Raw genomic sequence first — 27,724 nt, forward strand, 5'->3', positions numbered from 1 at the left:
TTGTAGCCAGGAAGTTGAAGGCCCGCCTCACTCTGCCTCTTTGCCTCTTGCTGACTGAAAGTTGAGTAGAGTCAGATTTTCCAATATGGCGCCTGACATCATTGGGCTTCAGAAACTAATGTGATGTCACTTGAGGATGTGTCCATGTTTTGTACAATCTATGAGTCCCACCCACACTGTAAGGGGGAAAGATTTCATGGCTTTTTATTGAATTTGTTTACATTAAGAGGCCTCCCTGTCAAATCTGTCTGCTAGTTCAGGACGGTAAAAGGCCTTATAGCTGCTGTGTAGAGCTCAGAATACATTTTCAAGACATCCAAAGAGAATAACTTGGCATCAAGGAGAAAAAACTAAGACATCTTCATTTAGAAGTTGAAGCTAAGCTTTGAAAGGAGCTTTTGAACAATGTATTGTATCATCTCACCTGGTAGGTCTATCACGTATTTGAATAAACAAAGTGTTGAACTTCTGGGGAATCGTGTATGGACTTGTGTATGGTCTCTGTGACGTCACCCAGTGTTCAGTGTGGTGTCCTTTTTTCCAGCACTGTAAATCGCTCTAAATGATCCTCATTTTGTAAAACAGATGGATGGGATGTGTAACAAGTGCAAGAATAGTTAATCTGAAGCCAATTTGGTGTCTCATTGTTTCTGAAATGGGGTTTAAAGCAGACTGTGTAGAAGCTCTGGAAGGTATAATCAAATTTAACACGTGTCTGTGGGCCTGTTATCTACAGCAACAGATCATGACAGACACTGGATACACAGGATCTAAATAAACACAGAAACACAGTGACACCGTCCAATACAAAGCTCCTGTTGGGCAGTGCTATTTGGGAGCAGATATTATTTCCTCCTTTCCCTCTTCAGAGCACTTGAGGTGATTCGACAGCGAGTGAACTGTCAGACAGGGTTATATCTGAAATATATTAGAGGTATTCAGTTTTGTATATACAGTCGAGTTTGGTCCTGGAACTGCAGGGTTCTTTGGCCCAAACAGAGGAGGAAGATTGAGGATGTGTACCAAGAGATTAACGAGATATTCCAATGTGTTTCTAGGAAATGGGGTCAGTGTCAGGGCAGCCAGTGGAAAACAAACACTGGGAAATGTATTCCCTGCCTGGTCTGTCTGTGTGGAGTACAAAAATGATCTGATCTGGAGCAGGAGGACAGGTGGATGAGGGTGGGTGTGGATGGGTTGTGTTTTTTAAAGTGTAATGAGGCTGATTGCAAGTAAGGGAGTTTAAACTTTACTTCTAAGACATCTCCATGGAGAAAAAAACACAATTTTCTAATCTCTGTAGCTGCTTATTTACGGTTATAACTCAATACTGATATTTGTTTTCCCCGGGCATGTTTCCTCCCTCAGTGGAACATTCCAAGCATCTCCAAACCAAAGACACATTAATGGCTCAAGATCTTATTGCGCTGCGTGTTGTTGAAAAATACACACACATTATCTGTTCCCATCAGAGAGTCCTGGTTTGATTCAGTGTTTGATCTGACTTTATTTTTCCCCCCCAAAATGGCCAGAGTTAAAGTCCAGCACTGGAAGTAGGTCACTGTTACAGCATTGTATAACCACCGAATAAGAAGATGGTCCAAACCTTGCCAACTGCGAGGAGAGAGAGCGAGGGGGCACGGTGCCACTCAGTGGCCTTTTATTGCAACTGCACTGCACTGCAGAAGATGATCAGAAATTACCTTTAACCTTCAAGGTCTTAAGTATTCTCCTGTAGTAACTCCTTTCATGAACTGCCTAAGATGGATGTGGTAAAATGGCCTAGTGTGAGCTTGTTCTTTTGCATATTCCATCATCTTTTGAAAACAACTTCTTAGAAAAGGTTATTTGTTTCTGATTTAAATATTTATTTCAGGTCAACAGTTGTCCCAGTGGTTTAACTGTGTGTCCCATACATACAAGCTATGGTCCTTGTCGAGTGGTCGCTGGTTTGACTCCTAGCTTCAACCCTTTGCTGCATCTTTTCCTTCTCTCTCTATTCCACATTTCCTGTCCCTCTCCAGCTGTCCTTAAACAAAACAAGGCAAAAATGTCCAAAGCACAATTTAAATACCAAAGATTGAACCAGAAGTAGTGAAATGTCTTTAAGATCAGCTTTACAACTCCTCATGAATCTGAATTAAGAACATCATTCCTTTCGTTGTAACTTAACCTTTGCTTGAGCAGCTTTCAAATACAGAGCTGGTAATCTGTTATCAAGTTCATTAGCTGTAGTCAACGGATCCCTTTCATGCACAGCCTGTTTTATCTTTTTAATCAGGGCCAGTGTTCAGACACCTTTCTTAGTGAGCCAGGCTGTTTCATGACACACCAATACAATCTCAACAGAGTGTGATGCTTATCATAAGAGGACTTTTACTTCTGTCTTGACTAAGTTGACCCATTTTCTTTCAAGCTGATGTTCTCATGATGCTGATTCCTTCTTTGCAATTCATGCCTGCATATCAAGTGCAATTATAAATGCAGTGTGAAATACATCCATTTTTTTTAATACATAATTCTTGTTCAGGAAATGTATTCAAATTCACAGTCCGTGCTTGCCTGTAGATTTGCATTTGAAAGGGGACTGAACTTTCGGTGTTGGTGAAGGTCTTTGCTCTTTGAGTGCTCTTCTCGTCAGTGTGAGAGCTGACGTGTGCATGTGAAAGTGCAGGCTTTGTCATTGTGTGTGTTCTGAGATCTCATACAGACAATAAACGATGAAGGATTTTTATGCCACTGATGGGGGGAGCTGTAGTAACAATGTCTGTGAAGGTTCTCAGTCATCCAGGTCATGGTAATTCAAAGCTTGATTCGTAAGGCAACTGGCAATTTCTACCGAGTCCAGTTGCCTTACAGATCAAGCTTTGAATACAGTAACTATGCAACCACTGACTTTATATTGAATAGACAAGGCATGCTCAAAATTCAGCATGATAAAAAACAACTGCTATGACAGAAAGTATGTTTGACAGGAATGTATTGCTCGTGTATTTGAATATTCTAGTTTGACCCATTTTCCATCTGTTTCAATGGAGGAGGCAGGCTTTCAGACCTATACTTCAGTCAAGTAGGGATGAGCACAATTAATCGATTATCGATTAATTGATTGTTAAGAAATTACTCGAAACACACATTTTTGTTATCAATTTTCCGTCACGTGGAACAAACATCATGTGGTCTTATATTACATTCATCTATCAGGGAGGTGTTTTAAGTTTAAAGCATGTTTCGATGTGTATCAGCTGTTAAAGGTGTTGCGCACAGCGGAGACGCTCAGCTGGCGGCTGCGGCTGTGCGTCAGGTCTCCACGTGCGCTTTTTAAAAGAGGATCAATACAAAACTGCTGCCAACAACAACACGGACACAAAGGTTGACAGCTTTATACAGGATATTTCCCACCTTTGGATGCGAAGGCAACAGACAGGTGGGAAATTCAGGTACGCTACGTTTACAGACCAGCAACATCAGAGCCGTCTGAGCTTTTCTCCAGCGGGACTGATTATGACCCGGTTGCGCTCTTGGCTGACACCTGACCGAATACACATGTTTATTTTTCTCAATAACAACGAGTAGACAGAAAACTGGACACTGTGAGTCTGAAGTACTTTTCTGTTAGTATTATGAGCCTTCACTTTATAAGATTATGTCCGCGTAGAATATTTCTATGAGCCTGATCGTTGATATTCTGCGTGTCAAACATGTACCCGTATTCAATCCTGTCAGTTATTTGCATTTTGTTGCTGTAGAAAATAAAATTTAGGGGGAAAACAACGTATTTGGCATTGTTTTTGACGTAAGAATAATAATGTTTTTTTTAATCAATTAATCGATAATTGATCGTTAACATTTCCAAAAATCGATCACGGAAAACACTTAAAATGTACATCCCTACTTCAGTGTCTTACTCATCTATCAGTCAATCGCTGAAAACTCCAAATCCCTTTATAGTTTCCCATATTGTTAAACTACTGCCCATAAACTTGCATATTGGCTACATTTTGCATATTAATATGCAATATTCACGACTTCTTCAATATTCCACTCACTAATTTTATTAACTTCCTGTTTTTGTTTCCGCAGACCCGAGCAGATACTGCACCCTCCACTGCACTGGATACATGCGGAGCTGGCCTAGAAGCCAGCAGGATTCAGAAGGGGACGCAGACAAAGAAACCTCAAACCTGACCTGCCTGGTGATGGTTTGCCGCCTTCTCCCTCCAACATCTCACCAGCCTTCCAAAGACGTTGTTGTCAAACCCTCAGAGTTCGTCACACGCTATGCCATCGATGGCAAGTTCACTTTTGTAGACCAACGGTGAGTCTCAGCCTATCAGAAGGAAGTTCACACCATCAAGTGCAGTGAGTCATTTGATCAAATGTCTGAGTTGTGTGACTGCTGAATGTTGCATGTGAGGGAGACTCATTTCTCAGAATTACAGCACTGTTTTTATTTTTTTTTACCGGGGCCACCCTGTGAGACCCTGAAGATGACAGAAAAAGTGGGAATTACTTATCTTCCTCCTTATCCATTCTCTTTCCCAGAGCCACGACAGTTATAGGTTATCTGCCGCAAGAAGTTCTCGGCACGTCGTGTTACGAGTACTTCCACCAGGACGACTTGTGTCATCTCGCAGAAAAACACAGGCAAGGTGATGGATCAAAGAAGCCAACCATGGCACCTTGAATCCTACCTCAGAAATAGCTTTTTATTGAGCTGGCATATTTTTACCCACAAACAAGCTAACCATGTTTGATGAATAGGGCGCCATGCTAAGAAAATGCTTTTTTTTAAAACTCTTTAAGTTAAAGAAATGAAAGCTTATTTTATGACCTACAGGCTTTTTGCAAAAGTCTTTTTGTATTTTCTCCTCTACTTTTTAATAACACTTGTGTCTTATCCTTTGGCAGCACTGCGGAGCAAAGAGAAGATTGAAACACAGTGCTACAAGTTCAAAACAAAATACGGCTCCTATATTACACTCCAAAGTCAGTGGTTTAGTTTCACAAATCCATGGACCAAAGAAGTTGAGTTTATTGTGTCTTCAAACAGGGTTATCTCGTAAGTATTGTTTACCTATGAATATTTGATGAAGTATTCAAATGCTATTTTAATGTAGAGGAATGATGTTTTAGATTTCTGTTAACTAAGCAGGGATTTTCTGTAGTTTCTTTCCCTGGTTTTATACTCACATGTTGCTTCACATCACTTTGAGCACAGCTTTGGAACCCAGTTCATTCATAAATCTACTAACATTACTGTTTCTCACCAACAGGGGGCCTGGTCACACAAAAGAAGAGGAGGCAGGCAGCTCTCAAGCACCACAGGGTACAATACAATACAATACTGTATTTTCCTTCAGGCATCAATCTCTTGTATGATTTTTAATTCTTGTAAGATTTATTGTATTATATTCTTCTTCCACAGAAGACTCAAAACAATTACCCATAATTCCTGGCCTTTCAAGTGGAGCGGGGACTATGATATACGCAGGCAGTATAGGGACCCAAATCGCAAATGAACTCATCGACACTTACAGGTGAGTTGTTGATAAAATGTAATATAACTAAATAAAATTAAATGTATTAATTCTCTTACAACGAGCAGAAGTTTGAGAACTCACTTGAGTAAACACAGTTGATATGATATACATCATATGTGTATTAATCTTCAATGAGCCTGAAGAATACTGATCATAAGTCTGTGGTTTTTTTTCATTGATCAGGGTGAGCTCCTCTCCATCAAGCGGGGCTTCCAGTCCGTTTGGGACGATCCAGGAGAAAGGTCCACTGGTTTCACCTCAGACCAGTAGGAGTGTGAGTGGCATCTTCATCATTACAGCACATTAAATGTACAATGTTTGAGAGCACATTCAAGAGGCAAATAACCCTCTTTATTGTGGCATTATTAACCAATGTTTTGTTCAACCTTTGCTAGATATAAAGATTTATAAAGATATAAATTAACTATCAACAGTTTTGTACCTTTTTAATCTAAACTTTTGCCCAACTACTCAACAATAAATTACCAGGTTTCCAAAAATGTTGGGACACTATTTGAAATGCAAATACAAACAGAATGTGATGATTTGCAAACAATAAAACTCAATTTTTAACAAATTAGTCTTATTAAGAAGCCTAGAGACAACATTTCAAATTTTGATAATGAGCCATGTGTTTTTACACATCATTTTAAAAAATGATATGCTGTTGTTTTCTGTTTGAAGATCTGACATTGTCTTTGTGCCATTTTAATCTTACAGGAATATGGGGTTTCAATGTTTGACAGATCATCTCATTCTGTTTTTATTTACACACACTGTATCCCAGCTCTTTTTGAAACCAGGTTTTATTTACAGCTAATTTCAGTGATATTAAATGCACACTTTGGAAGTTCATATGAAATACACACTTGAGAGGAGGCAGGTGAAAATGAGGCCCTGTGCAGTGTTGTAACGTAACAGGACTTGTTGCAGGCGTCCAGCAGAGAGGAGGCACCAGGCAGCTCATCACAGTCCCACTCTGACTCGGGGACAGCAGCAGGCACAGGCAGTGGAACTTCAGAAAGTACGGGTAACAAGAATGTTATTTAGGAAACTTTTTATAACAATGTTTGGATCGAGAGCCCCTGAAGTCCCGTGAGATGGTCAATCTTATCTTGTGCACACATGCTAATTATATCATACACACACGCTACTATACTGAACAACTGAAGCAGGGGTTATGATTCCACTTGCCATCATTTGTCATTTAATGCCATTATTTTCTAACAATTTGCTTAAAGGTATTCTTAGTGTTGCTCAGAGACTGGTATTTTGTGTAATGTATGCGCCCCCTGCCGGTCAGAGTTGAGACGTATGCCTCATGTACGCTAAAATAAGCCTGTTTTACTGAGGTCTGCTGTAGGACCTTTATCTCACTAAGTATAAATGAAAGGCAGTCACCATTACAAAATATTAGTAAGTAGTATTTCAGGGTAATATTCTGAAATGTCGGCTCTGCTTCCTCCAGATGAGCCGTCCCAGCTGGACTTGGACAGCATGGTGGTGCCGGGCCTGAGCAGCTTCAGCAGTGATGAGGCGGCCATGGCAGTCATCATGAGCTTGCTGGAGACGGATGTAAACATGGGTCAACTGGGGGACATTGAGCAGTTACACTGGCCTTTCTGAAGGGGGCACACAGACACTCAGCCCCTCTTACACACTCTTGTGCCGTTTTCTTGCCATTTGCTGAGAAAAATTGGACTTGAAATTGATCTTTCTCTGACTAATTGATCAGGCCTTGCACAATAGAACCCATTGAACACGTACCAAAGGTTGCAACATGGGGAAGCCCAACAGACAGAAATTTATAGGAATTCTTAAGACTGTGATTATCCTGTTGGTCCCCATTGCTTGAAGGAAAGTTAGGTTAAGTGTCTCCAGACTCCAGAGCCTGTGGTGATTCAGTGTCTTCCTCACAGACTTTAAACAGCAGGACAACTTAACTTTCCCTCCACCTGCCCCTTAAAGAGTGACCAAGGTCTGGGGGAGACTCCGACTCCTGCCATGTGCAGTGCTGCTAAAGAAACTCCTGAACCCTTTGACAGTTGAGAAACCTTCAGTACAAAGTGATGATATACAGGTTTTTCATAACGTGGTCTGATTGTTGCATATTTTTACCCTGTTTTTTAATGATGCCCTCCAGAAATATTTAAGTTATGTCCCGGCAGAGTAATGTTTGTCTCTTGTGTCCAGTAAGAAGTGAAGAAGGCAAAGAAAGGACCGTCTACCCTCTTTGGTTTGTTTTCAAGAATTGAATTTTCATCGATTATGCAAAAATGTATTTCCACCTGCAACACAACCCTGCGACTACAGGCCAAGTAAACTCCCTTTATAAGATTTTAGCTTGCACAGAAACAAACTGTGAGTTAATTTTATATCTAAGTAGAAATATGTCCTCAGTTTTACAAATAATTTTTATAAATGTCCGATAGGTTCCAAATCTACCATGACGGACTTCAACTGAACTCACTAAGCGTAGTATAATCCTATCACAGCACAAAGCCCGGCATAACTTATTGTGGCCAAAAGCATCTACTCTCATAACAATAGACGTATTGTACTGATTTCACCAGCCGGCTAATAACAGGTATTAGCAAGGACCACTAATTCTATCAAGACCGTTCAAGGAAGTATGTTTTGTGGACAAAGCTTTACTTTTGAAAATCAATACTTGAATATTGGCTCCTGTTTACAGTGTGGTACCAGTTAGCATGGATACAGGCTTTACATTGAAATTTCTACCAAACCACACAAAGACTACCTAATTATCCATGTCTATCCATGAGGTCCCTGAATGAGCAGAACATCCATCGTTTCCAAAACTTAACCACTCGATGCAACCAGTTCTTAAAGTATTCTTTGTGTTTATATCTGAGGTTTCTCTCTCCCACTTTGCACTAATGTGATTTGCATATTGGACCACACTTGGCTACCAGTTGCTTTATGAATCACGCTTGTATTAACCATCTCATATTTAGAGAAACCTTTACTGAAACAGAGGAATATGGCAGCAGGTGAGAACCACACCCTTTAATCACAGAAAGAGTCCATGGAGGATCTTTACAAGGAGTATCTCTTTATGTGACTATTGTCCTTTTTGAATGTGGACTGAATGACGAAGCTCCAGTTTGCCTCCACTGCGTGCTCACATATCACATATACTTTGCTCTCCTGTGAGGTCAGGAAAAACTCATAAAAGAATATGTAAGGTTCAGCATGGATGGGAGAATGTGCTCCAGTGTTAACAAGGGACAAGCCAACATGTTTGAGGGGGGAACGGTTGTAATGTTGTTGTGTCATGTCTTTTATACATACCTCTACTTAGTGTGTAGCCCCAGGTTAGTATTTGAAGAGCCTATCACAAGTTAGCCATAGTGTTTCTGTTATTAGGGAGACAGTCATGTTGCAGTTATCTATTATTGAATGTCTGATTACGTCAACTGTGTCTTTTAAAATAAATTCCACCTTAAAGCATCTCCTCAGAGTTGAAAAAACAAAACAGTTTTTAGTGGAGTATATTAGTGGCTTTTTAACTTTACAGGTAAAGAAAATTGTTCATAAAGTCCTGACATTTACAATCCTAGCATCCTTATTTCCTGGGGGGAAAGATGCCAGAATGTATTGCACTCATAAGACTGAGGTTGTCAAGGGCATGTGGCCATGACCATTTAGAACCACGTTTCAAATATCTGTTCATAAGGCGGCCATTTTGTTCTGACTTGATGCTCAAAGTGTGATGCTCAAATGCTAAGATGCTGTAGAACTGCTTGGTTTCAGGTTTTGATGATAAAACAAAATTTGGAAATGGGAAATGTTATCGTTTAACCCTTCCTCTGTTGTTGAGAGGCAATGAATGGTAGTAGTCAGCCAAGCTATAGCTCTCAGCTAGTGTTAACCGATTCTTAGCTAATTTGAAACTAACAGGAAATGCCTAAATTTTTCTCTGACAGTATTTTAGCTTGGAATTGGTTTAATGCTGAAGTTAGTTTTTGTTTCTTAGCGGTTACCAGCAAGTAAACTACCATGAAATATGGCACGATTTTTGCTATCCAATCTTTTTAGTGGAAAATCAACTGTACATATTTTTAGACTCCCTTTATGATAAAATTATTAAAAAATTCCTACCATGGGTCTGACGTCAGAGAAGAAAATGGTCGCTTTGTGAATCTGGTCAATAGCCTCTGAATTGTCCTTCAGACTTACTTTAACATTGTGAGAGTATGTGAGGGTGGATTTTACTTTTAAACCCAGTGACTGGCCTTCATACAGCACATGTAAACTTTGGTTATATCACTGGTTCCTCTAATCTTGAAAGCATAATGTGATTGTGTTGCCTTGAACTTGTTCCGGACACGGTGCAATTGTAAATCAACCGTTATGCACTGTCTTAGGCTTTAAAAGCAAGACTGTTGGTACTGGACAATGCTTGCTGTTGCCATCAGTGCCGTTGGAAATGGGCACTAAAGCATACTGAATGCGCCCTGCTATCAAAAGAGAAAATGTCTGCTATTTGTATGTACAAGTTGTCATTAATGTATCTGCTGTAACAAGGAGTGGAGGTTGAAGTATTTAAAAGTAAAGACATTTTTCATAAAGGTTTTGAAATCAGTTTCTCTGTCACAACTACAATACTCTGATGTAATAGTAGCTTTTATTTATAAGAGGCAATGATCTCAAGCATAACTCAGCTTTCACAATAATGCTAACTTCACACTCATAAAAAAACAGTTAACCCTCCATGTTCGTTTCTCTGGAACAGCAATAATGTTCCTGGGTCAATTTGACCCAGGCATATTTAATTATCCAAAAGTGTCAGAACCCCAAAAATCCCAATACACATTTTTTAAATCTAATTTTTAATTCCATTACTAACCATTTAAATCAAGGTTTAGTCCATTGGTTTTCTTTAATTCTCACAGATCATGGTTCAAAGAGGATAACTCACTCGTTTTGCATTGAAATTAATGTTAAACTTTTTTTAAATGTACACTGGAAAACCCTAAATATAAATACAATAGTTTTACATGACATAGATTTTTGTTTATTTTATTTTACATTTTGAATTTATTTATTTTTTATGAAGTGATGTTGATAAATAAACACGACACCTCTTCTGTCACATGCTGCCCAGAAAGACATTTATGGAAGAGTTACTGACCTGGTAATCAGAATAAGTGTCAAGATGACTTCACAAAATGCATACATTTGCATCATGCTTACATGGAATAGGTTGATAGAGTCAAACTTAAAGAGATAGTTTGGGTTTTCTAAGTGTGGTTATATGAGGTACCTCAATGGTGACGGTAAGCTTGGTCCCTTTATTGAGAGACCTGCAGGAGAGTCGATACAGAGGCCAGGCTATGAGCAGCTGCAGACAGGGTCAACTCTAACATGTAATTAAGCTAATTTTAAGAAATTATTACACCCAAATATTAGAATAATAAAAAAAAACTAAGCAGCTGTCTAATGGCAAAGTAAAGCGTGAAAACCATGTACCTAAAAAAAACAATGTAGAAAGGGAACCATGAAGGTTTCCATGAGGAGAGGATAGCTTTGACAATCGAACGGCTAAACCACAAGGAGACAGGCCTGTCCAACTCAAGGGAAACATTTTTATCTAAACTGTTTCCAAAGAGCTGTTGCCTCACGGGATCCTGGTTTGAATCCCGGCTCTGTCGGTGCACAGGGAGAACAGCAAACTCCATACAGAAAGGTACAGTCCAAAAGCATGGTTGTTTGTCAGGATCAAGCGGCAACCTCCGGTCTCAAACGATGAAGCCCATGCAGAAGTTCTATAAACTGCAATACATCAAGAATCCGCTTTAGGCTGGCTGCAGAAACACCGGAAACCACATAAAAAAAAGACGATCTTTGCAGCATTAATAAACATGTTTACAGCCTGGTTCAAAAAACGGCTTGGCCCTACGAAGCTAATCTCTCTAATGGCACACACTGTACGGGGGAGTGATATTTTTCTAACGTGACGGTTCAGAAGATATTAAGATTACGAGTTTTGCCCAAATAAGGACATGACTGACGTGACTCCCGGTCGTGAACACATAGCTGTTGGCTAAGAGGCTCACACTACGTCACACTCTGCCTGGTTCCATATTTTATACAGTCGATGGTCAGGATGTTTGGTAACTAAATTGTGTGTAGGTGTGAGTGTGTGCATGAATGGTTGTTCGTTTACTTGTTAGCCCTGTGATAGACTGGCGAACTGTCCAGGGGTACCCCGCCTCTCACCCAATGACAGCTGGGATGACAGCTGACCCTGAACAGGATTAGTGGTAGAGATAATGGATGGATAGATGTATGGATGTTTCCAGCTTCAGGTTTGGTGTGTAGGTTGATATCTACTGAGGCAACACATTTGTCTTGCCCTGGAGAGATAGAACAGCGGACCTATGAACAAACCAAACCTGGGAAACAACTCAGCTAATTCAAAAACACTACAGATCTCACTACTGAAAACCCTTTTTTTATATTGTATGTATACGAGAAAGGGAGCCATCAACAGGACTGGGAGGTAAGATATGACTGATGGCACCACCACAAACAAAACGTTAACCACTGCTCGTCTCTTCAGGGGGGACTCGGAGCTGGCTTGGTTCCCAAATGTGGTGTGGGCGGGGCTTTGCTGCAGTAGTGACCTGATCACACCACAGAGGCAGGTGATCATGAGGATGAAGAGGCAGGAGATGGTGAGGGAAACTGGCATCATCATGAGAGACATGTTTTGCTGTGTGCCTGCAAAAACAAGTTCATGAAAATATCAATTAGAAAAAGTAATAATTAAACCCTGAGTAATTTCTCTTTTTAAAGTGAGTTTATCCTCAAATTAAGAACATCTGAGAGAGTTTTCTGAGGGCCGAGTGTGTCTGGTGGTCTGCTGAGGGCTGCTTATTAGCTTTCTTGAAAGAATAGTGATTCAGTAATTAACATCAGGATTTCTTTGGTGATTTGTTGTAATCTTTTGTCTTTATAGTGCGAAACATCCCTTTTTTTGTCTCACCTGTATCACACGACTGTGGAGGCCAATCAGAAGTGAGCACTGGACACTTGTTACAGCTCATTAATGCTCCCCTTACATACCAAATAGATCTGCATGTTTTAAACTGTGCCATCGTCACAGCCCTCATGCTTTGTGTTTCTCTTGTGTTTTATGATGTTGTTGTTGGATTCGTGCCTTGAGCAGAAGGTAATGTCATGAATTGCCTTTGTTTATTTTGTATTTGCTTTGTAATTTAATCTTTCTTTGATTTCCTGTTTTATTTTGGAGATGTACCTTGTGTTTTATTTCCTGGTCTTTCCCTTTTTGTAGGTTATCCGTATGTCTTCCTTGTGTTTATTAGTGATCCATGTCTTGTGTCGTATTCCTTTTGTATGTTTGTGTGTACATGTGTGTGTATTCACTTGCGTTTCTTAGAGTCTATTGTTTCCTGTTTTATTTTATAGTTCTTGTTTCTTGTGTAAGGTTTAATTTTACTTCCTGCCTTTGTGTGTATCCCTCCCCTCTGATTACCCCCATTAGTTTCACCTGTGTCCTGTGTTCACACCTGTTGCTCGTTACCTACTGTGTATTTAGTCCCTGTGTTTTCTCCCTCATGTTGTCGGATCATTTAGTCTTTCTACGTCATCTCCTGTGTTCTCTGTACCTGCTTCCAGATTCCTTCTCATGCTTACCGTGGTTGCTTTATGTTTTCTTAGACCATTTTTTTCTTTTTTCAATTTGTGTTTTGTTACTTTGTTTAATAAATCTTAATGAATGCTTCAAATGGGTCCTCCTTCTTGTTTTTACTCAATGTAAAAAACAAGAAGACAATACATCCACTAGAGGGCGCTGCTTAGAGTAAAAAATGACCCCAAAAAAGTAGAAAAGTCTCAAGTTAATGACAACCAGCATGGCAGGGATGGAGGAGATGTTAATAATGTAGGCAAAATTAGGGGCCAATTTGCAGACTGTGGTAGTGGTGGTCTATAATTTGTTTTCCAAAGCATGACATGTTTTGTGTTTTATAGTCTGCGGTTGAAACTACTGGCTCCACTGCCCGACACAAGCCTATGACTCTGTGGTACTACTATGTTTTTTCCATATCCACAAGCTTGCAGAAAACGTGCAGAAATAAGAACGAAATAAATGCAAATTACTGACATAGGGCTCTGTCTGAATCTGTATGCATATCTAACATAGAGCATAAATGAGCCTTAACACATAACCAAACACACACTTCCACCTCGCTCCTCTCATCTGATGCCTCTTTTTTCGACCAACGTGAACCGGGTTGTGTGGGCTGGTGCACGCACTAGTTCAGAGCTGGTTGAACTCGCAAACCAACATGGCATCAGTCTGTTTTTGCGACTGTTCGAGCCCGTGGAAGAGGCAGATCGACGTCAGATTTACGTGACCGCTTTCCCCAGCAGCGCTAGTGCAAACTTTCCCTCACAACAACAACGATGGCGGACAACGGCAGCTTGTCTCCTCAGCCGACCACTGCTTTGCCTTGGAATCAATTAGTCCCTTTTTTTTTTCTTTATTTAAAAACACATTTGGTTTGTGTTTTTGATCAAGGCAACCCCGCCCCTCGCCATCACCCCTGATGTTCACAGTTCCAGTTCGTGATTCTAGACCAGCAAAGAGTTGGAGCTGCTCTGGAACCGGTTTTCCTGTCAGGGAGCCGGTTCACTCACAGTCGAAACATGAAAAACTGGTTCTCAATTGAGTGCTGGCACCGAACCGGCCCTGAAACTGCCTCGGTTGAAAAGGAGTAATGTAGAACAAACGATGTCTTCTACTGAGTTAACATTTTCAGTGCAAAGACTTTTGCTCAACAGGGCAATTTTTCCGTTTGGTAGAAGCACTTTTACGAAAGTAAAGTATCCTAGTAAATAAAATAACATTCCATATTCCAAGTTTCAACTCTACACCCAACTCTTACCTGAGGCCATGCAGAAGGATAATGTGATCACCCACACCACAGCAGAAATAGCCACTCGATACTCCCACTTCCTCACTTTCAGATACAGCACAGGTCTGATCACAGCCAGGTAACGCTCCATACACATACAGGACAGCAGCAGCGGGCAGCCAATCAGGTTCAACATATTGAAGGCATCTCTTGCCACGTGCACCGGATTTGTAGTGTTGGGTTCTTGCCAGTTGGAGGGGAAAAAGTCTAATGGAGAAAAAATGATACGAGAGTGAGTACTTGGCTTAGGAATCAACTTTAATCTCAATCTGACAAGATTAGCCATTAGTTAGGTGCTGATGGGAAATGAAATATTCACTTGTTTATTTATCATCTTGGATATTTCACGTGACAAAGCCAAAAGCCGCCTGAGAGAGAACAATTTAACTTCAGGCCATTTGAACTGATAACAAGATGCTGAGTTCGTATTCGTCTCAATTCTTCAAATATTATATTATCAGTGGGAGCAAACACATTTTTTATAAATCAATCATGACCAACACTTTCCTACTAGATTAAAATGTGCTGTGGATAAACATCCTCTGACAAACCCCTTTGATTTAGGTCTTTAAAAAACAGTTACCCATCTGTGATCATTTACTCCTGTACTGTGTATCTTACTACAGCTGTTTGTGACGTTATGTCCAAATGCAATGGTTAGCTTTCATGTCATCTCATTCAGTGTTTACCTTCAGTTGTTTTGTTCCCTTCTTGTTTGTGCTGATGATCAAAAATCAACCCAACAGGCATGAAAGACAGGTAGACAAGATCCATCACAACGATATTCACACCAAGAACCTGAAAGACAAAGGTTCAGACAGGCAGTTCAGGTAGGTTAAGAGGTGCAAGAAAGTTGAACAGGATGGCTCAAGCTTCCCATTCCTTGGCAGCTCCTTGTGTCTGGTGCTGAATGTGAGTTCTGTACTGACCTGTGAGGCTGACAGCGGTTTCTTCTCCCTCAGGAAGAGCCAAAGCAGGACGGTGTTAGCTAACGCTCCCGTGACCAGGATGAAAATGTCAACGATGAACCAGATGTCATCCCATGCTGTACTGCCACAGTATGTGTCGATGGCTTCGAGAATTCTTTCTTTTACCATATTGCTGAAAATGCAATGACAGGACACGAGAGGCTGGAAATCTCTGTTGCTGTCAAACCTCAACAAAACCTGCCAAATCCAAGAGAGTGATCATCAACATTTGAAGTTATCTGGTGTCAGAGATTTGCATTAGAGTGTATCTATAAATTAAGAGGCATGATAAAGAAGATAGAACATTTTTGGCTCTTTAAACTTCAATTCCTCCTCCCCTGTATTGGGTTTTGAATAAACTGGGAGAATTATTTTTAGAAGAAGTTGTGTCTATGTGCATCAAGAGTCAATATCATTTTGGAGCATCCCCTGCTAAGGGTTGAGAGTATTGTCAGACTTTTACCAGAAGTCTGTTTTGTTCTATGTGCTCAGTGCCTCGTGTCAACTACAATGAATAAGCGCAGAAAGAAGAATGATGGGTTTGACCATTTCTTGACAGAGAGTTTGCTTTATCCTTGATTTCTGCTTGTTCATTTTCAGTTGCAGGAGTGGATAGGGAAAAAATAAATAAATAAATGAATGAATGAATGAATGAATGAATGAATGAATGAATAAATAAATATATATGTTTTAAATTTATTAATAATAATAATAATAATAATAATAATAATAATAATAATAATAATAATAATAATAATAATAATAATTGTCAAACTAAAAGAAGGAGAGAAAATGTTTTGCTTAGAAATCTACACAAGGACACGTTCCCAGCCTGAAATGAAGTTTTAAAATGAAGAATTTGGTTATTCATTGAACTAATTATAATGAAATCACATTTTTAAGACATTTTACCTCTATAAAATCATGCACCAACATCCATCCATCCTGACTGCCTTACATTATCCCTCTTTGTGGCTCTTGATCTTGATTTTTTTTTTAAATAAATTCTTCTTCTGCAAAAATCTTCTTCTTCCTTTATTTAATGATCCCACATGTTTAGAGGTGCTAAAAGCTCAAACAGTACAAACTTACCTCTTCTGTCTCTTCTTTGCAGCCTTTCGTGAGTCCTCACTCTCAACCTCCAGACACCTGTCACATCTATCTATAGATCAGACAAAACAAACAAGCAGGTGTTTTTTTTTGGTGATTTTCCATCCTGTCATGCAAATAGGGGAGCTGTGTGTGTGCATCTTTGCATTAAAGAGGATTTACATTGTATACAGACTGCTTAAAGCCTCATTTGACTGTCTGCTCTTCTTTGCAAGCAGACCGTGCTTGTGGTCATCTATAATGAGTGTTCACCTATACAGGGTCCAATACATCTGCAGCTTTTTCTCGTTTTCCTTTTGTTTTCTTTTTTTCTTTCTTCACATGGACATTGTTGATATCAAAGTTTATGATTTCACTTTTGAATGTCAGATTTACGTGCTTTTGGTTTTAAATCATGTGTGGGGCACTAGTTATGGTTAGCAAGTTTGCCTCTACCAGATTGCTGGTATCCCTGACTTTTTCAGACAATTCTGCTCCAAATCAGTTTTCTGTAGACCGCTCCTCCTTCTTTCCAAGAACTTTATTTTACGGAGATGCAGTTCATTCATATTTGTTTCTAACTGCAAACCACTTGCTTATAATCTTTTCCACAATGTAACTTTAGCATACACGTTGGATATTAAAAGATTTTCACAGATATCAGTTCTCGATCATCTATGGAGCAAGCAGTATCAGCACTTGTAGATCCGGGCAGTGGCCACAGAGGCTCTTTGAATTTTATTTATTAGTGATGGATAGAAGACCTTGATCTATCACCATGAATACACTCCAGTCCTGATAGACTCCTATTGATACCTGAGTTTTAAACCCCATCAATTTTTGAATGAACATGAATGTATATATTTTTTTCTTCTTCAATTTTCTATCTCTTTATCTATATACTCAACAATATGTACGCTCAGCCCCTTGTTCCAAAGTCTTGTCCTGTTGTAGGTTATCACATGTTTACTTGTTTGTATATTTGTTTGTTTTTCTCTTTTAGTTTGTGTATCAGTGTGTGTGTTAGACCTTGTCCAATCAGAGTTGTGTTGCTGTATTATAATTTAGTGTTATAAAAAGAAAAAAGGGTTTTCAACAAGCTCAATCATTGTTTTTCAATTAATATTACCTTCAATAATAAAAGGTAAAAGTCATTTTTACAGACAGTCCCCGGCCATCTGGGAGTTAGAAGAGAAACAAGCTGAGTACTTAGCAGCAGCTTGACCTGCAGCCCCTGACTTTAAGACCGTTATGGAGACTTTAAAACTCCATAACTTCTCTATTCCCATCAATAACTCGTCCATCTCCCCCTCCCCTCAGGTTAAGAGTCTGGGTGTCATCCTCGACAGCACCCTCTCCTTCACCTCCCATATCAACCAGGTCACCCGGTCTGCCTACTTCCAACTGTCTCCATCCTTCACTCACTCCCCACTTTACCGCCATTCTTGTTCACAGCCTCGTCACCTCCTGTTTAAACTATTGCAACGCTCTTCTGTTCGGCCTCCCACACAAAACCCTCCATAAACTACAACTGGTTCAAAATTCTGCCACCTGTATCATCACATGCACCGCCTCCATCCACCACATCACACCCATCCAACAGCAGCTCCACTGGCTCCCCATCACAGACCGGATCAACTATAAAATACTTCTCTTCACCTTCAAATCCATACACAACCTCGCCCCTTCATATCTCTCTGACCTCCATACTGCCACACCCGTCCGCACCCTCGGATCCTCCTCCATCCATCTCACTGCCCCCCCTGCTCGCCTTGTTACCATGCTCTGGAACTCTCTCCCACCTGACCTCTGTGATACTGACTCACTCCCACATTTTAAAGCCAAACTCAAAACTCGCCTATTTAGACTGGTTTACTCCATCTGACCACAACTCCATAATCCATTCTTTGAAAACTTTTAAAATTGTATTTTATTATTGTTTGTGACTTAAACTCTGTGTTTGTTTTAATGATGTAAGGTGACCTTGAGTGTCAAGACAGGCGGGTATAAAGAAAATGCATTATTATTATTATTATTATTATTATTATTATTATTATTATTATTATTATTATTATTATTATTATTATTATTATTATTGTTATTATTGATATTATTCTGATTATTATTATTGTTATTATTATTATTATTATTATTATTGTTATTATTATTATTATTATTATTATTATTATTGTTATTATTATCATCATTATTATTATTATTATTATTATTATTAGTAGTAGTAGTAGTAGTAGTAGTAGTAGTAGTAGTAGTGTTATTGTTATTGTTATTGTTATTGTTATTGTTATTGTTATTGTTATTGTTATTATGAAGCCAAAGTGTGCTATGAAACACACATTTTAACATGAATCTACTTTATTCAGTGTCAAGAGGAGCTTTCACTAGTTTTTAAAGCAGGTGACCCCAGCAGATAATTCCCAGTTGTAGCCTCAGGAACAATAAACACAGGGGACCTGAAAACCCTAGAAAATGAAGCTAATGTTGTTAGTGCAGGCTAAGTTAGCAGCCCCCTGACATCTTCTCTCTTGTAAATGTGTGAACCGTGTTTTTTTCCCAGTGCATTTTCAACGTTTGTTTACAGCTTTGAGTATTTTACTCAAAAACAAACAAACACATGACCTGTTAGACAGCTTCATTGAATGTTAACATGATTTACAGCTCAATCATCTCTTTGGTTTCATCCTGTCATTTAGTATCCTTGTCAGTTAGTCATTCATTAATTTATATTTTCTATCTGATTATTAGTGCATCTTATCATGAGTTACTTTGTCAATGCTGTCACTTTGGTCCTCTTGTGCAGCTTCTATTCTTCTTCTTCTTCTGTTGTGTTTGCCCATTGGCATTCATTGTTGTTGCATTACCGCCAGTTGCAGAATTGTATCAGTTCTACAGTGAGACTTACTTTCATTTCAACTATTAATCAGGAAAAGTGATCTTTTCATAGATTATCACTCTGCAACATAGACACAGTTGCCTGACTTTGCACAGTTTCTTCCTAAGTGAATCATCTATTTCCTCCTCAGTAATGTCCCCAGTGTCCAGGACTGGTCTGGCTGTGTCCAACACTATATTACTCCTCTTTGATTTCCCTTCAGTGTGAAGTGCACAGTTAATGACCATTGCACTGAAAGACAAAAATGTTTTTTTGTCTATGCTGATGTGTTTTCTAGCATTCTTCACTCTTCTTCTTTTTCCACCTCCTCATTGGTTCTCTCCGCTTCAGCGTAACACACTCTCAGCCCCTGTTCCCTTTCTCCTCCTTTGTTCTATTGGGGCACAGTGCAGAGCCTGTCGAATGGTTTCCTTCACAATGAGGACGCATCGATTGCCCACTCTGAACCTCACAGTCATCACAGCAGTTGTTTTCACCACATTTTCTACACCTTCTAACTCCTACAGACCGCTGCAATATGGATACATAATTTTCAATTTTGTGCTCTGGTTCCTGCATTGACTCAATTTCCTCTTCCCGTCTTGTGCAGCTACATCTCTTCTTTGTTTCTTCTCCAGCCTTTGTGATTATGTGCCCCATCCTTATTGTTTTCACCTGTGTTTGATCAGTCTCACCTGTCCCTGATTACCTACAGTGTATTTTGACTTGTCTTCAGTTTGTTTCTTCTAACTTTGACACTCCTGTGGATGTGTTCCATGTGATTTTACCTTTTATCAGCCCTTGCTCCTTGCATAATTCTCTTCATGGCTCCTTGTGATTTCACCTTTGGACCTTGTTTTTATTTTTCCTTTGGATGTTTTATCCCTTGGACTCTGAGCACAGTAAGCCTACTGTTTATGTTAATCTCTATTTACACGTGAGACTGTACTTAAGTATGAGAAGTGTTCAGTTTCCTGTTAGTCTTACATTTGTAGACTGAGTAGTACAGACAAGATGTTTTTTTCTCTGGAAACACATCAGCATGCAAGTGCTGCCAATGATCTCATATTGATCAAAAATTTCATCTTAAGCAACATAGGATTGATTCTGTGTCACAAAAGCCAACCAGTCTTCAGATTTCTAAACTCCCTGGAATGCATTAGAAGCTGCTTTCTCCTCTTGAGAACAAACCTGATAAATGTGGTAATTTCACTTTTTACAAATCATCACCATGATGCTGATATGTCTGCAAACTTAAGACTGTGAGAGACTCTCAGGTTGGCCACTCTGACTCTGGTGATGTAATCATCAGGTGAGGGTCAGGTGTGTGTGCCTGATGGCCCCTGATGTGGAGCAGGTGTGGGAAGCGCATATATATTCTCTTGGGCCAGTATCGAAACCGCCTGCATCATATTACCTACGAATGTAGTATGCAGTACGTACAGTATACTACACACTTTGTTTGAAGGTAGGCTGTAGTATGACTGTTCTGTTGGATCTGGTCTGCAGGATGCTGAGCCAGGCGTCACTGGATTTTCAGTTTCTGAAAGCGGAAGTAAACAACGACCAAGCTGGTAGCAAAACTGCTTCTTTAGCATCACCTATGATTTAAAAAGTTAAGAAGTGGTTTACATGGCAATTAATAGTTTTCATGGCGCCTAAAAACAGAGTTCCCCCTTTAAAAAGCGTAACATTAGAGCTGTGCATTGTGGGAAACAGTACACGAGGGAGACTGGTCTGATGCATACTGTGAAATTTTCCCGAATCAGTACGACATCCGGGGTGTTTTGGCATAGTGCAGATTTTGATCTTGTTCACTTACTACATACTGAATTTTGGCCAAATCAGTATGTACTGCTAGTATAGTAGGTGATGTCGAAAACAGCCTTGGGCTCCAGTACCCTGTGACTCATTAGCTCACCTTCAGAGGTAGGGAGAGGTTGGGCATGAGTTCTCAGTGTAGTGTGTGTCAGCATAAGCACCACATTCTTCTTCTATAGAGCAGTCGTTGTCACTGGGCCTCCTTTCAACCCCAAGCTGTTAGTGTTCTCTGATAAAGCATCCCTGGTCACCTGTTTTTTTTTGTATGAGCAGTAATTCCTGTGAGTTAGTTTCTGATCAGCTGCTCAGACGCAGTAATTTTGTTTCCCTTTGAATGATCTTTGTTTTGTTTATGGGGCCTCAATATTATTGTCTTATCCCTTTCCCCTTCTAATTGTCACCATTTTAATGGTTATTCCTTTGGGATAACTGTTAGAACTCTTCGGTCCAAAACTGTGTCTCACTTTCCCCAGTTCATGACAAAGACCTGTTACTGCAGGTTCAATAATCAAAAGAAAATGATTTGAGTTTTTGGTAACATACTGCTGAAGTAAGCCAAAGTGAAGCCTCTCTGTAGCTTATTTTTTAACAGTGAAACGGAGACTTATCAGAACCCTTGAAAATCACATGGTGGCTTCTAAGTTGTTGATTGGACTTTGAACGATGTGTGAAAGAGGTCATCTCACACTGAATACTGGCACCACAGGAATGCCTGAAAGCTGGACGTATGAAGCAAATATATTCATCACATGATCACAAATTAGTTCTGAGATTGTGTTTGTCAAATCAATCTATTGTCTACATCAGAGTCCTCTAACTTTATGGAAAATCCCCGATGTGACTCTTCATTACTCTCCAACAGCTTGCAGCCTTTTCCAACTATGAAGAGGATGATAAAAAATAGAAGAGCATTTGGACATTTGTCTCTTTTTCCTGGCCCTTGGACTGCGATCACCGTCTGAGATTCCTTTTTCAGCCTCTGAAGTCCAGCCACCAAACGAGGTCATCTCATTTTCAACTGTCCCAACACTGTGATGATTTATACCCTCTATTTTCTCTCTCCCTTTATCTATTTTCCTTTTGTTCCACCAGCTCATTGACAACACAGGCTGAACTTTTCAACTAAACAAAAGTTTCTTTATTCAGTTTTAATGGCAGTCTTATCAATATTTTACAACAGTTTACAATAAGAGAAAGATTCAGGACTGTCCAGCCCCAGCTATAACACCCCCCTCCCTCTTTTCAAAAAATGTAAAGTGCAGATTTGTTAGTGTGTCTACTCGAGTCCTTCTATTCAGAATAAAGACATCTTCACACAGCTGGAGTGTGAACTAAAGCCTGAACAGGAAGATAGGTCATGGAGACAGTTTATGATGCATGATCTGAGAAGGAGAAAACAAAGGTTTTAGATCACTTCATAAGAAACGATGAACTTAGGAGCAACGTCTTCTGTGAAGGTGCAAAACTGCAGCAGAGGTTTAGAGACTTTAAGTGAATACATGGTTCAAAAGCTTCTCAGTCTTTACCTATCAGTGCGTTTCTGTGCAGATTCAAGTGCATTAAAGACAAACAGCGGCCTCACAGTAACTCCTGACAGCCTTAGTTACATCAAACAAGAGCTTCTTTATAAATGGAGAATCTATTTTGCATCTAAATCTCCACAGAGCTCAAACCACTCAAATGCATCAATGCATTAAACATTTCTCCAAATATTATCCGACTGAGTCCGACCTCCCGCCAGTTTCTAAGTCATTTATATTCTATGTCAACATCTTTACCAGTCGAACTGCTGACCAACAAACAAGCTTCAGTCAAAAACATGTTACAGGATGAGTAACAGCAGTTAAAACGGAGAAACAAATTAGCATCAAGTGAAGAAATCTTAAATGATACTATCTTCAAATCCACTCAGAGCACAAAAGCCAATGTTTTCAGTGGTTGCAGCAACAGTGGCATTTAAATCACAGTGTTTTCCTACCCATCAATTCAGTATCATTGGTCTGCTTTACAAAGTTTACAAGCACTCTAAAGTGACCAGCAACCTTTCACTACACAGCAGATTTGTGAGATTTGGAACAGTACGTTAAGTCTTTAGCAAAAAAGGAAAAAATATATCTATATACATCTGTCTAGAATAGATTTTGTCCACCTTTGGAAAGCTGATAGGAATATTATTAGCTGTTTAGTAAATTATCACTTCTGAGTTGTAGAGCTGCTCCAACACTGGCAGCATTAAAGTCCTGTATCTTTGAGTTTATTCTTCCATAAACGTCACACTTTCAAGTCAAACTTTCTGTGTTCCCTTGTCGACTGGCTACTTGGACCTTTCTTGTAATTTCTGAAGGCTAAGATAAAGCAAGACTTCCGCAAAAGGCTTCCTCCTGCAGGGAAAGGTCTAGAGTTTTCAGTACTTGTTGCATCAAAATCCAGGAAAAGTCCAGCAAGCATGCAGTAAAACGGGGGAGCTTCTACTCAGGCTGCATCTCCGTTTCTACACTTTCTTCTTGTGTCCGCATTGATCTGAAGAGACTTCATACACCTCAAAATCATGCCTGTGACACCGTTCACTTCCTGTTCCTGTTCTTTCCATGTCCGCAGCAGGAGCAGCGCAGTTCCTTGTACAAATGGAAGCTGGTAGGTGTAGCTACTGCCATGGGCGCTGCGGTGTGGGGATCGGGTTGGGGTAGATAGGCGCTGGTGTCGGGTGCGGGTATGTGGGCACAGCTGTATTGGGGTTGGGCGGATATGTCGGGGTGGGGTACTGCCCCATCATGTGATGCGGGTTGTGGGCGACCGTGTGGGCTGGTGTGGAGGCAGCAGAGGCGGATGAAGGGACGTGCATATAGTAGGGTGCAGTCGGAGCAGAGGGGGCAGAGGGCGCTGTAGGAGTTGGGACTCTCTGCAGGACGACGTGCGGGTAAAGCTGAGATTCTGAGCGGTAGAGTCCGGGCATGGAGGCCTTCAGCAAACTCTCCTGGCTCCTGTAAGAAAGACGGAGAAGAAATGAAGGAGACATAAGCTCTGCATCTGACAACTTAAAGTTCGAGCTGGTATAGGACAGACATTGCTTAATATGTATCAAGACCCAAATTTGACATACTTCATCATTTCATCTTGTTGTAAAACAGATAGAAACTCATATGAGACCTTTGTGCTATATTTGTTTGTCTGTGGTGTTATTGCTGCCATGTTACCTCTGGTATCCTCTGTTCTCGTATCCACTGAGTCCTGCAGTCAGGTAAAGCGGGCTGTCTGGAGCCAGACGTGGGTTCATCCTCTGAGACAGATGGAAGATCTTTGGAGGAGGGAAAGACTCCCACTCACCCTCCTCTCTCTCCAGCCAACACTCACTGCGTCGGGTCGCACGTTTATCTCTGCGCCTGAGGAGGAGACGGCTTCAGCTCAGTGCTTCTCATATACGAGGGATGAAGACTGACACACTTTTATACACAGGGTTACTTTTGGTATTTATCTCCTTTGTCTCACCTGCTCCGTCCCTCCTTTTTTGCTCGCTCCCGTCCAGATCGTTCCTGCAGGCAGCAGATGAGGAAGGACAGAGACATGGCAAGAATGACAATGCCACTCACTACCGAAGCCAACACGGCTACTCTCAGACCACGGTCCTCAGGTCTAGGGATAGCTGTAGAGGGAGGAATAACAATAGAACGAGGTTACATTTATATCAATATCATCACATCAACACCATTCAACACCGGCCTACAGGTCATTGTCAACTCACAGCTAGACTGTAAACAAGTGGAGACAGTTTAGTGGTTTGAAAGAGACGCAACTGAGTGAGGGATAATACATAGTGAGCTGGTGGTTATGTGAATAAGAAGTTTTGACCAATCAGAATGAAGTATGTAACAGAATTATTACTAAGAAATTTGAGTAATAAATTATGCTAAACTTGCATTCTTCCTAATGGCCAGTAGGGGGCCACTTCACCGGTAGCTTAAAACAGTCGGCTTCTGTACAAACCTACCAGAATAACTACCTTTATTCTTAGTGTATGAAAACCTCATGTAACTAAATAATTCATGATCTCAACAGCAAGCTTCAATTCTTCAACTCAGCATGACGCTCATTTTGTAAATTATACTCTCTTACAGGAAGGAGACAAAAAGAAGGGGATAAAACACAGTCACTTCTGGCTACAGGAGACAAGTTGGCTTCCACCATAATGCCAATTTTTGTGGTCTTTATATTGGCAGTCCATCAGGAGATGGATGACCTTTTGGTGACTACATCCACTTTTTATTCAGTCTGAGAGAAACTTGGATTTACGATACTCTGATGCTGAAGGCTAAATAGAAATGAAAGGTGATTGTTTAAACCTTGACTACACTCGGCTGAGGTCTTCCACAGAACACTTTCTGGATTAAGAAAGTTTATCTTCCCTGAGCAGGGCTCGTGACATTTCCTCTGTCTCCTGTTGGCAGTACAGGTTCAGTCTTTTTGCCTCTCTCTAGTTTGAAAGATACTGATTCCACATGACATGATTGAACTTTGACAGCAAAGGAAAGAAATATTCCTCGAGCACGTAAGAGGTGATACGCGTATGACGGCTCTGTGATGCTTGATATGTAACCTGTAGGCAGTTTACCATTCAGCTATTCACCATCTTCACACTGCTGCCCTTTTCCTTTACTCTCAAACCTAATGTGGGGATCCTTAGATGCTGTTATCATCACTTACTGCTTTGCTCAAAGTTAGTTAATCAATACAAACATGAGCTGTAGCTATAGCACGTTGTACAAGTCATAAAATGCCTTATATAATACGTCTGGCAAATCTGGAACAAAGCAGTGTCTCATTTAAACCTAGAACACTATCGTCGGGTGATTTCACCCACGCGATTGTATTCATGTGATTTTCATTATGTTGTTGATGTCTGACTTGCATGGGTCCTTATAGGTAGCTTCTACTACAGTCTGCTCACTGACGTCATCAGAGGTAGGCGTGTTTTCCGGTTTCAATCTCTGTTTTTTCAGTAGCCCAGTGTTTGGGTGACTTTCACCCAACGTTAGTGGTTAAGTATACAATATTTTTGGGTGGATTTTACCTGACGTTAGTGTTTAATTGAATTAATCAATCTTATTACTTCTCAAGGGGGACAATGTTCCAACCACTTTATTTAATGCCCCATATCATGCACAGCTATCACCCCTGAGGTATGCTGACTGTCCCAAAGGCTCGGACAGGAAGGCAAGACACATGTGTCATGTCTACTGAGCTGCCTGTACCGACTGTATGTAAGGCAAAGGGTAAGTTAGAGTCGTCCTGGAATTTACATGTAATCCTCATTTAGTGTAATGGTTATGAATAAATAACACTTAGTGGTAATGTCCAAGGGAATTCATATGGTCAAACACATTTTATAGTCCCCTCTCAAAGAAATTTCCATTTTTGTATTATCTCTCCCACACTGGTCAGTCATGCAGGGAGACTGTGCCTTCACCGGACAAGGCTCAAATGTCTGAGAAATGGGTGGACCAAAGAACAAGATCCCTGCTACATTATTATTATTTTTTAAGGAATTCTTTCATAAATGATTACCTAATTTTTCACTAATTTTAGAGCCTTGTAATAGCCCCCCCCTGTAATATCTTTTTTTGTTTTATGAGACATGTATGCTGGGAAATAGAAGAAAAGTACTTCAACTTGCCATGTATTGTTGTACTTTAATGTATTCTGATGAGAACAATTTTTTATCAAGTATATCATATTGGGTAAAATATACCTGACGTTAGTGATGGTGTTATTGAATGTCAGAGGAACATGGCCACTGTGTTGATCTGCAGTACTAGACTTGCCATGTATCAAAAAGCGAACCTCAGGTAGTTGTAAATTAAGAGTTTCAGTCAAAATCAGCCGTCTCACCTTCACAGACGGGCAGGTAGTTGCTCCACTGTGCTTTGCCTTTCTTGACAATGCATTGTATTTTGTCGCTGCCGACCAGCTGGTATCCGTCTCTGCACCAGAAGGTCAACAAGCTACCTACTGACACGCCAGTGCCGCTCTCTACGTAGAAGGACCCCCGGCGAGGTGGCAGGACAGGGGTGCAGGACAGACCTGAGGAGAGGAGAGGAGAGGAGAGAGAAAACAGGAGGTCAAATCTCTGATCAGGAGAACATTTTGAGATTCACAGAAGAGGACAAATTATGGAAGACTGAAGTGAGAGTTGATCAGTACAACAGTTTGACCTAATGTTGAATAAACCTTTTGGTTGTGTTGCTGAAAATCATTTGATAGGATTGGTACCACCGTTATATCCCTCAGAAAATAAAAAGCTGAAGCCATGTTAGCTTAGCATAGTTGTTTGAAAACAGGGCAAACAGCCAGCCTGGCCATTTGGCAAAGTAACAAGATCTACCCATCAGAACCTCAGGAGGCATCTAACATAATATTGTATCTCTCAATACCTCTCAGCTGAAGAGTAAG

At 40.2% G+C, this 27,724-nt stretch overlaps 3 protein-coding genes and 2 long non-coding RNA genes across 7 annotated transcripts in view; 3 read left to right on the plus strand and 2 right to left on the minus strand.

The window, feature by feature from the left end:
* LOC117805470 (aryl hydrocarbon receptor nuclear translocator-like protein 2) overlaps nt 1–10,139 on the plus strand; it is a 30,223-nt gene extending 20,084 nt beyond the window's left edge. The window contains exons 10-17 of the mRNA XM_034674200.1: nt 4,084–4,318; nt 4,546–4,652; nt 4,912–5,062; nt 5,277–5,329; nt 5,429–5,540; nt 5,727–5,817; nt 6,477–6,573; nt 7,012–10,139. Coding sequence (XP_034530091.1) covers nt 4,084–4,318; nt 4,546–4,652; nt 4,912–5,062; nt 5,277–5,329; nt 5,429–5,540; nt 5,727–5,817; nt 6,477–6,573; nt 7,012–7,169 — 1,004 coding nt within the window. The 3' untranslated portion in view covers nt 7,170–10,139. The remainder of the gene's footprint in view (nt 1–4,083; nt 4,319–4,545; nt 4,653–4,911; nt 5,063–5,276; nt 5,330–5,428; nt 5,541–5,726; nt 5,818–6,476; nt 6,574–7,011) is intronic.
* Nucleotides 10,140–11,597: 1,458 nt separating this feature from the next.
* Nucleotides 11,598–14,697, minus strand: LOC117805234 (P2Y purinoceptor 1-like). Its single transcript, XM_034673902.1, has 2 exons — nt 14,483–14,697; nt 11,598–12,293 (listed from the first exon to the last, which is right to left on the minus strand). The coding sequence occupies exons 1-2, from the start codon at nt 14,646–14,648 to the stop codon at nt 11,875–11,877; spliced, it is 585 nt and encodes a 194-aa protein (XP_034529793.1). The 5' UTR covers nt 14,649–14,697; the 3' UTR covers nt 11,598–11,874.
* LOC117805235 lies at nt 14,520–15,880 on the plus strand. Its single transcript, XR_004629381.1, has 3 exons — nt 14,520–14,744; nt 15,259–15,342; nt 15,475–15,880. It is a non-coding gene; the product is annotated as an uncharacterized LOC117805235 (long non-coding RNA).
* Nucleotides 15,881–20,228: 4,348 nt separating this feature from the next.
* LOC117804810 lies at nt 20,229–27,524 on the plus strand. 2 transcript variants are annotated; one of them, XR_004629257.1, is made up of 3 exons: nt 20,229–20,361; nt 22,143–22,282; nt 25,393–26,788. It is a non-coding gene; the product is annotated as an uncharacterized LOC117804810 (long non-coding RNA). The 2 variants fall into 2 exon arrangements; XR_004629258.1 differs by lacking the exons at nt 22,143–22,282; nt 25,393–26,788 and adding an exon at nt 27,243–27,524.
* zgc:162331 (uncharacterized protein LOC793007 homolog) overlaps nt 22,394–27,724 on the minus strand; it is a 51,831-nt gene continuing 46,500 nt past the window's right edge. The window contains exons 3-6 of one of the 2 annotated variants that reach the window (XM_034673184.1): nt 27,164–27,355; nt 24,767–24,920; nt 24,475–24,660; nt 22,394–24,261 (exon numbers count right to left, since the gene is read on the minus strand). In XM_034673184.1, coding sequence (XP_034529075.1) covers nt 23,925–24,261; nt 24,475–24,660; nt 24,767–24,920; nt 27,164–27,355 — 869 coding nt within the window. In that variant the 3' untranslated portion in view covers nt 22,394–23,924. The remainder of the gene's footprint in view (nt 24,262–24,474; nt 24,661–24,766; nt 24,921–27,163; nt 27,356–27,724) is intronic. The other variant, XM_034673185.1, reaches the window with a different exon arrangement.

This window comes from Notolabrus celidotus, chromosome 21 (genome assembly GCF_009762535.1).
Source record: "Notolabrus celidotus isolate fNotCel1 chromosome 21, fNotCel1.pri, whole genome shotgun sequence".
Taxonomy (NCBI): Eukaryota; Metazoa; Chordata; class Actinopteri; order Labriformes; family Labridae; genus Notolabrus; species Notolabrus celidotus.

What these genes read in the sequence shown, in the direction of transcription:
- LOC117805234 (XM_034673902.1), bottom strand. Translation starts at nt 14,648, where the DNA reads ATGTTGAACCTGATTGGCTGCCCGCTGCTGCTGTCCTGTATGTGTATG. An exon ending in ATCCTTCTGCATGGCCTCAG is followed by an intron (nt 12,294 to 14,482) that starts GTAAGAGTTGGG and finishes TTGTTTTTGCAG; the next exon opens with GCACACAGCAAAACATGTCT.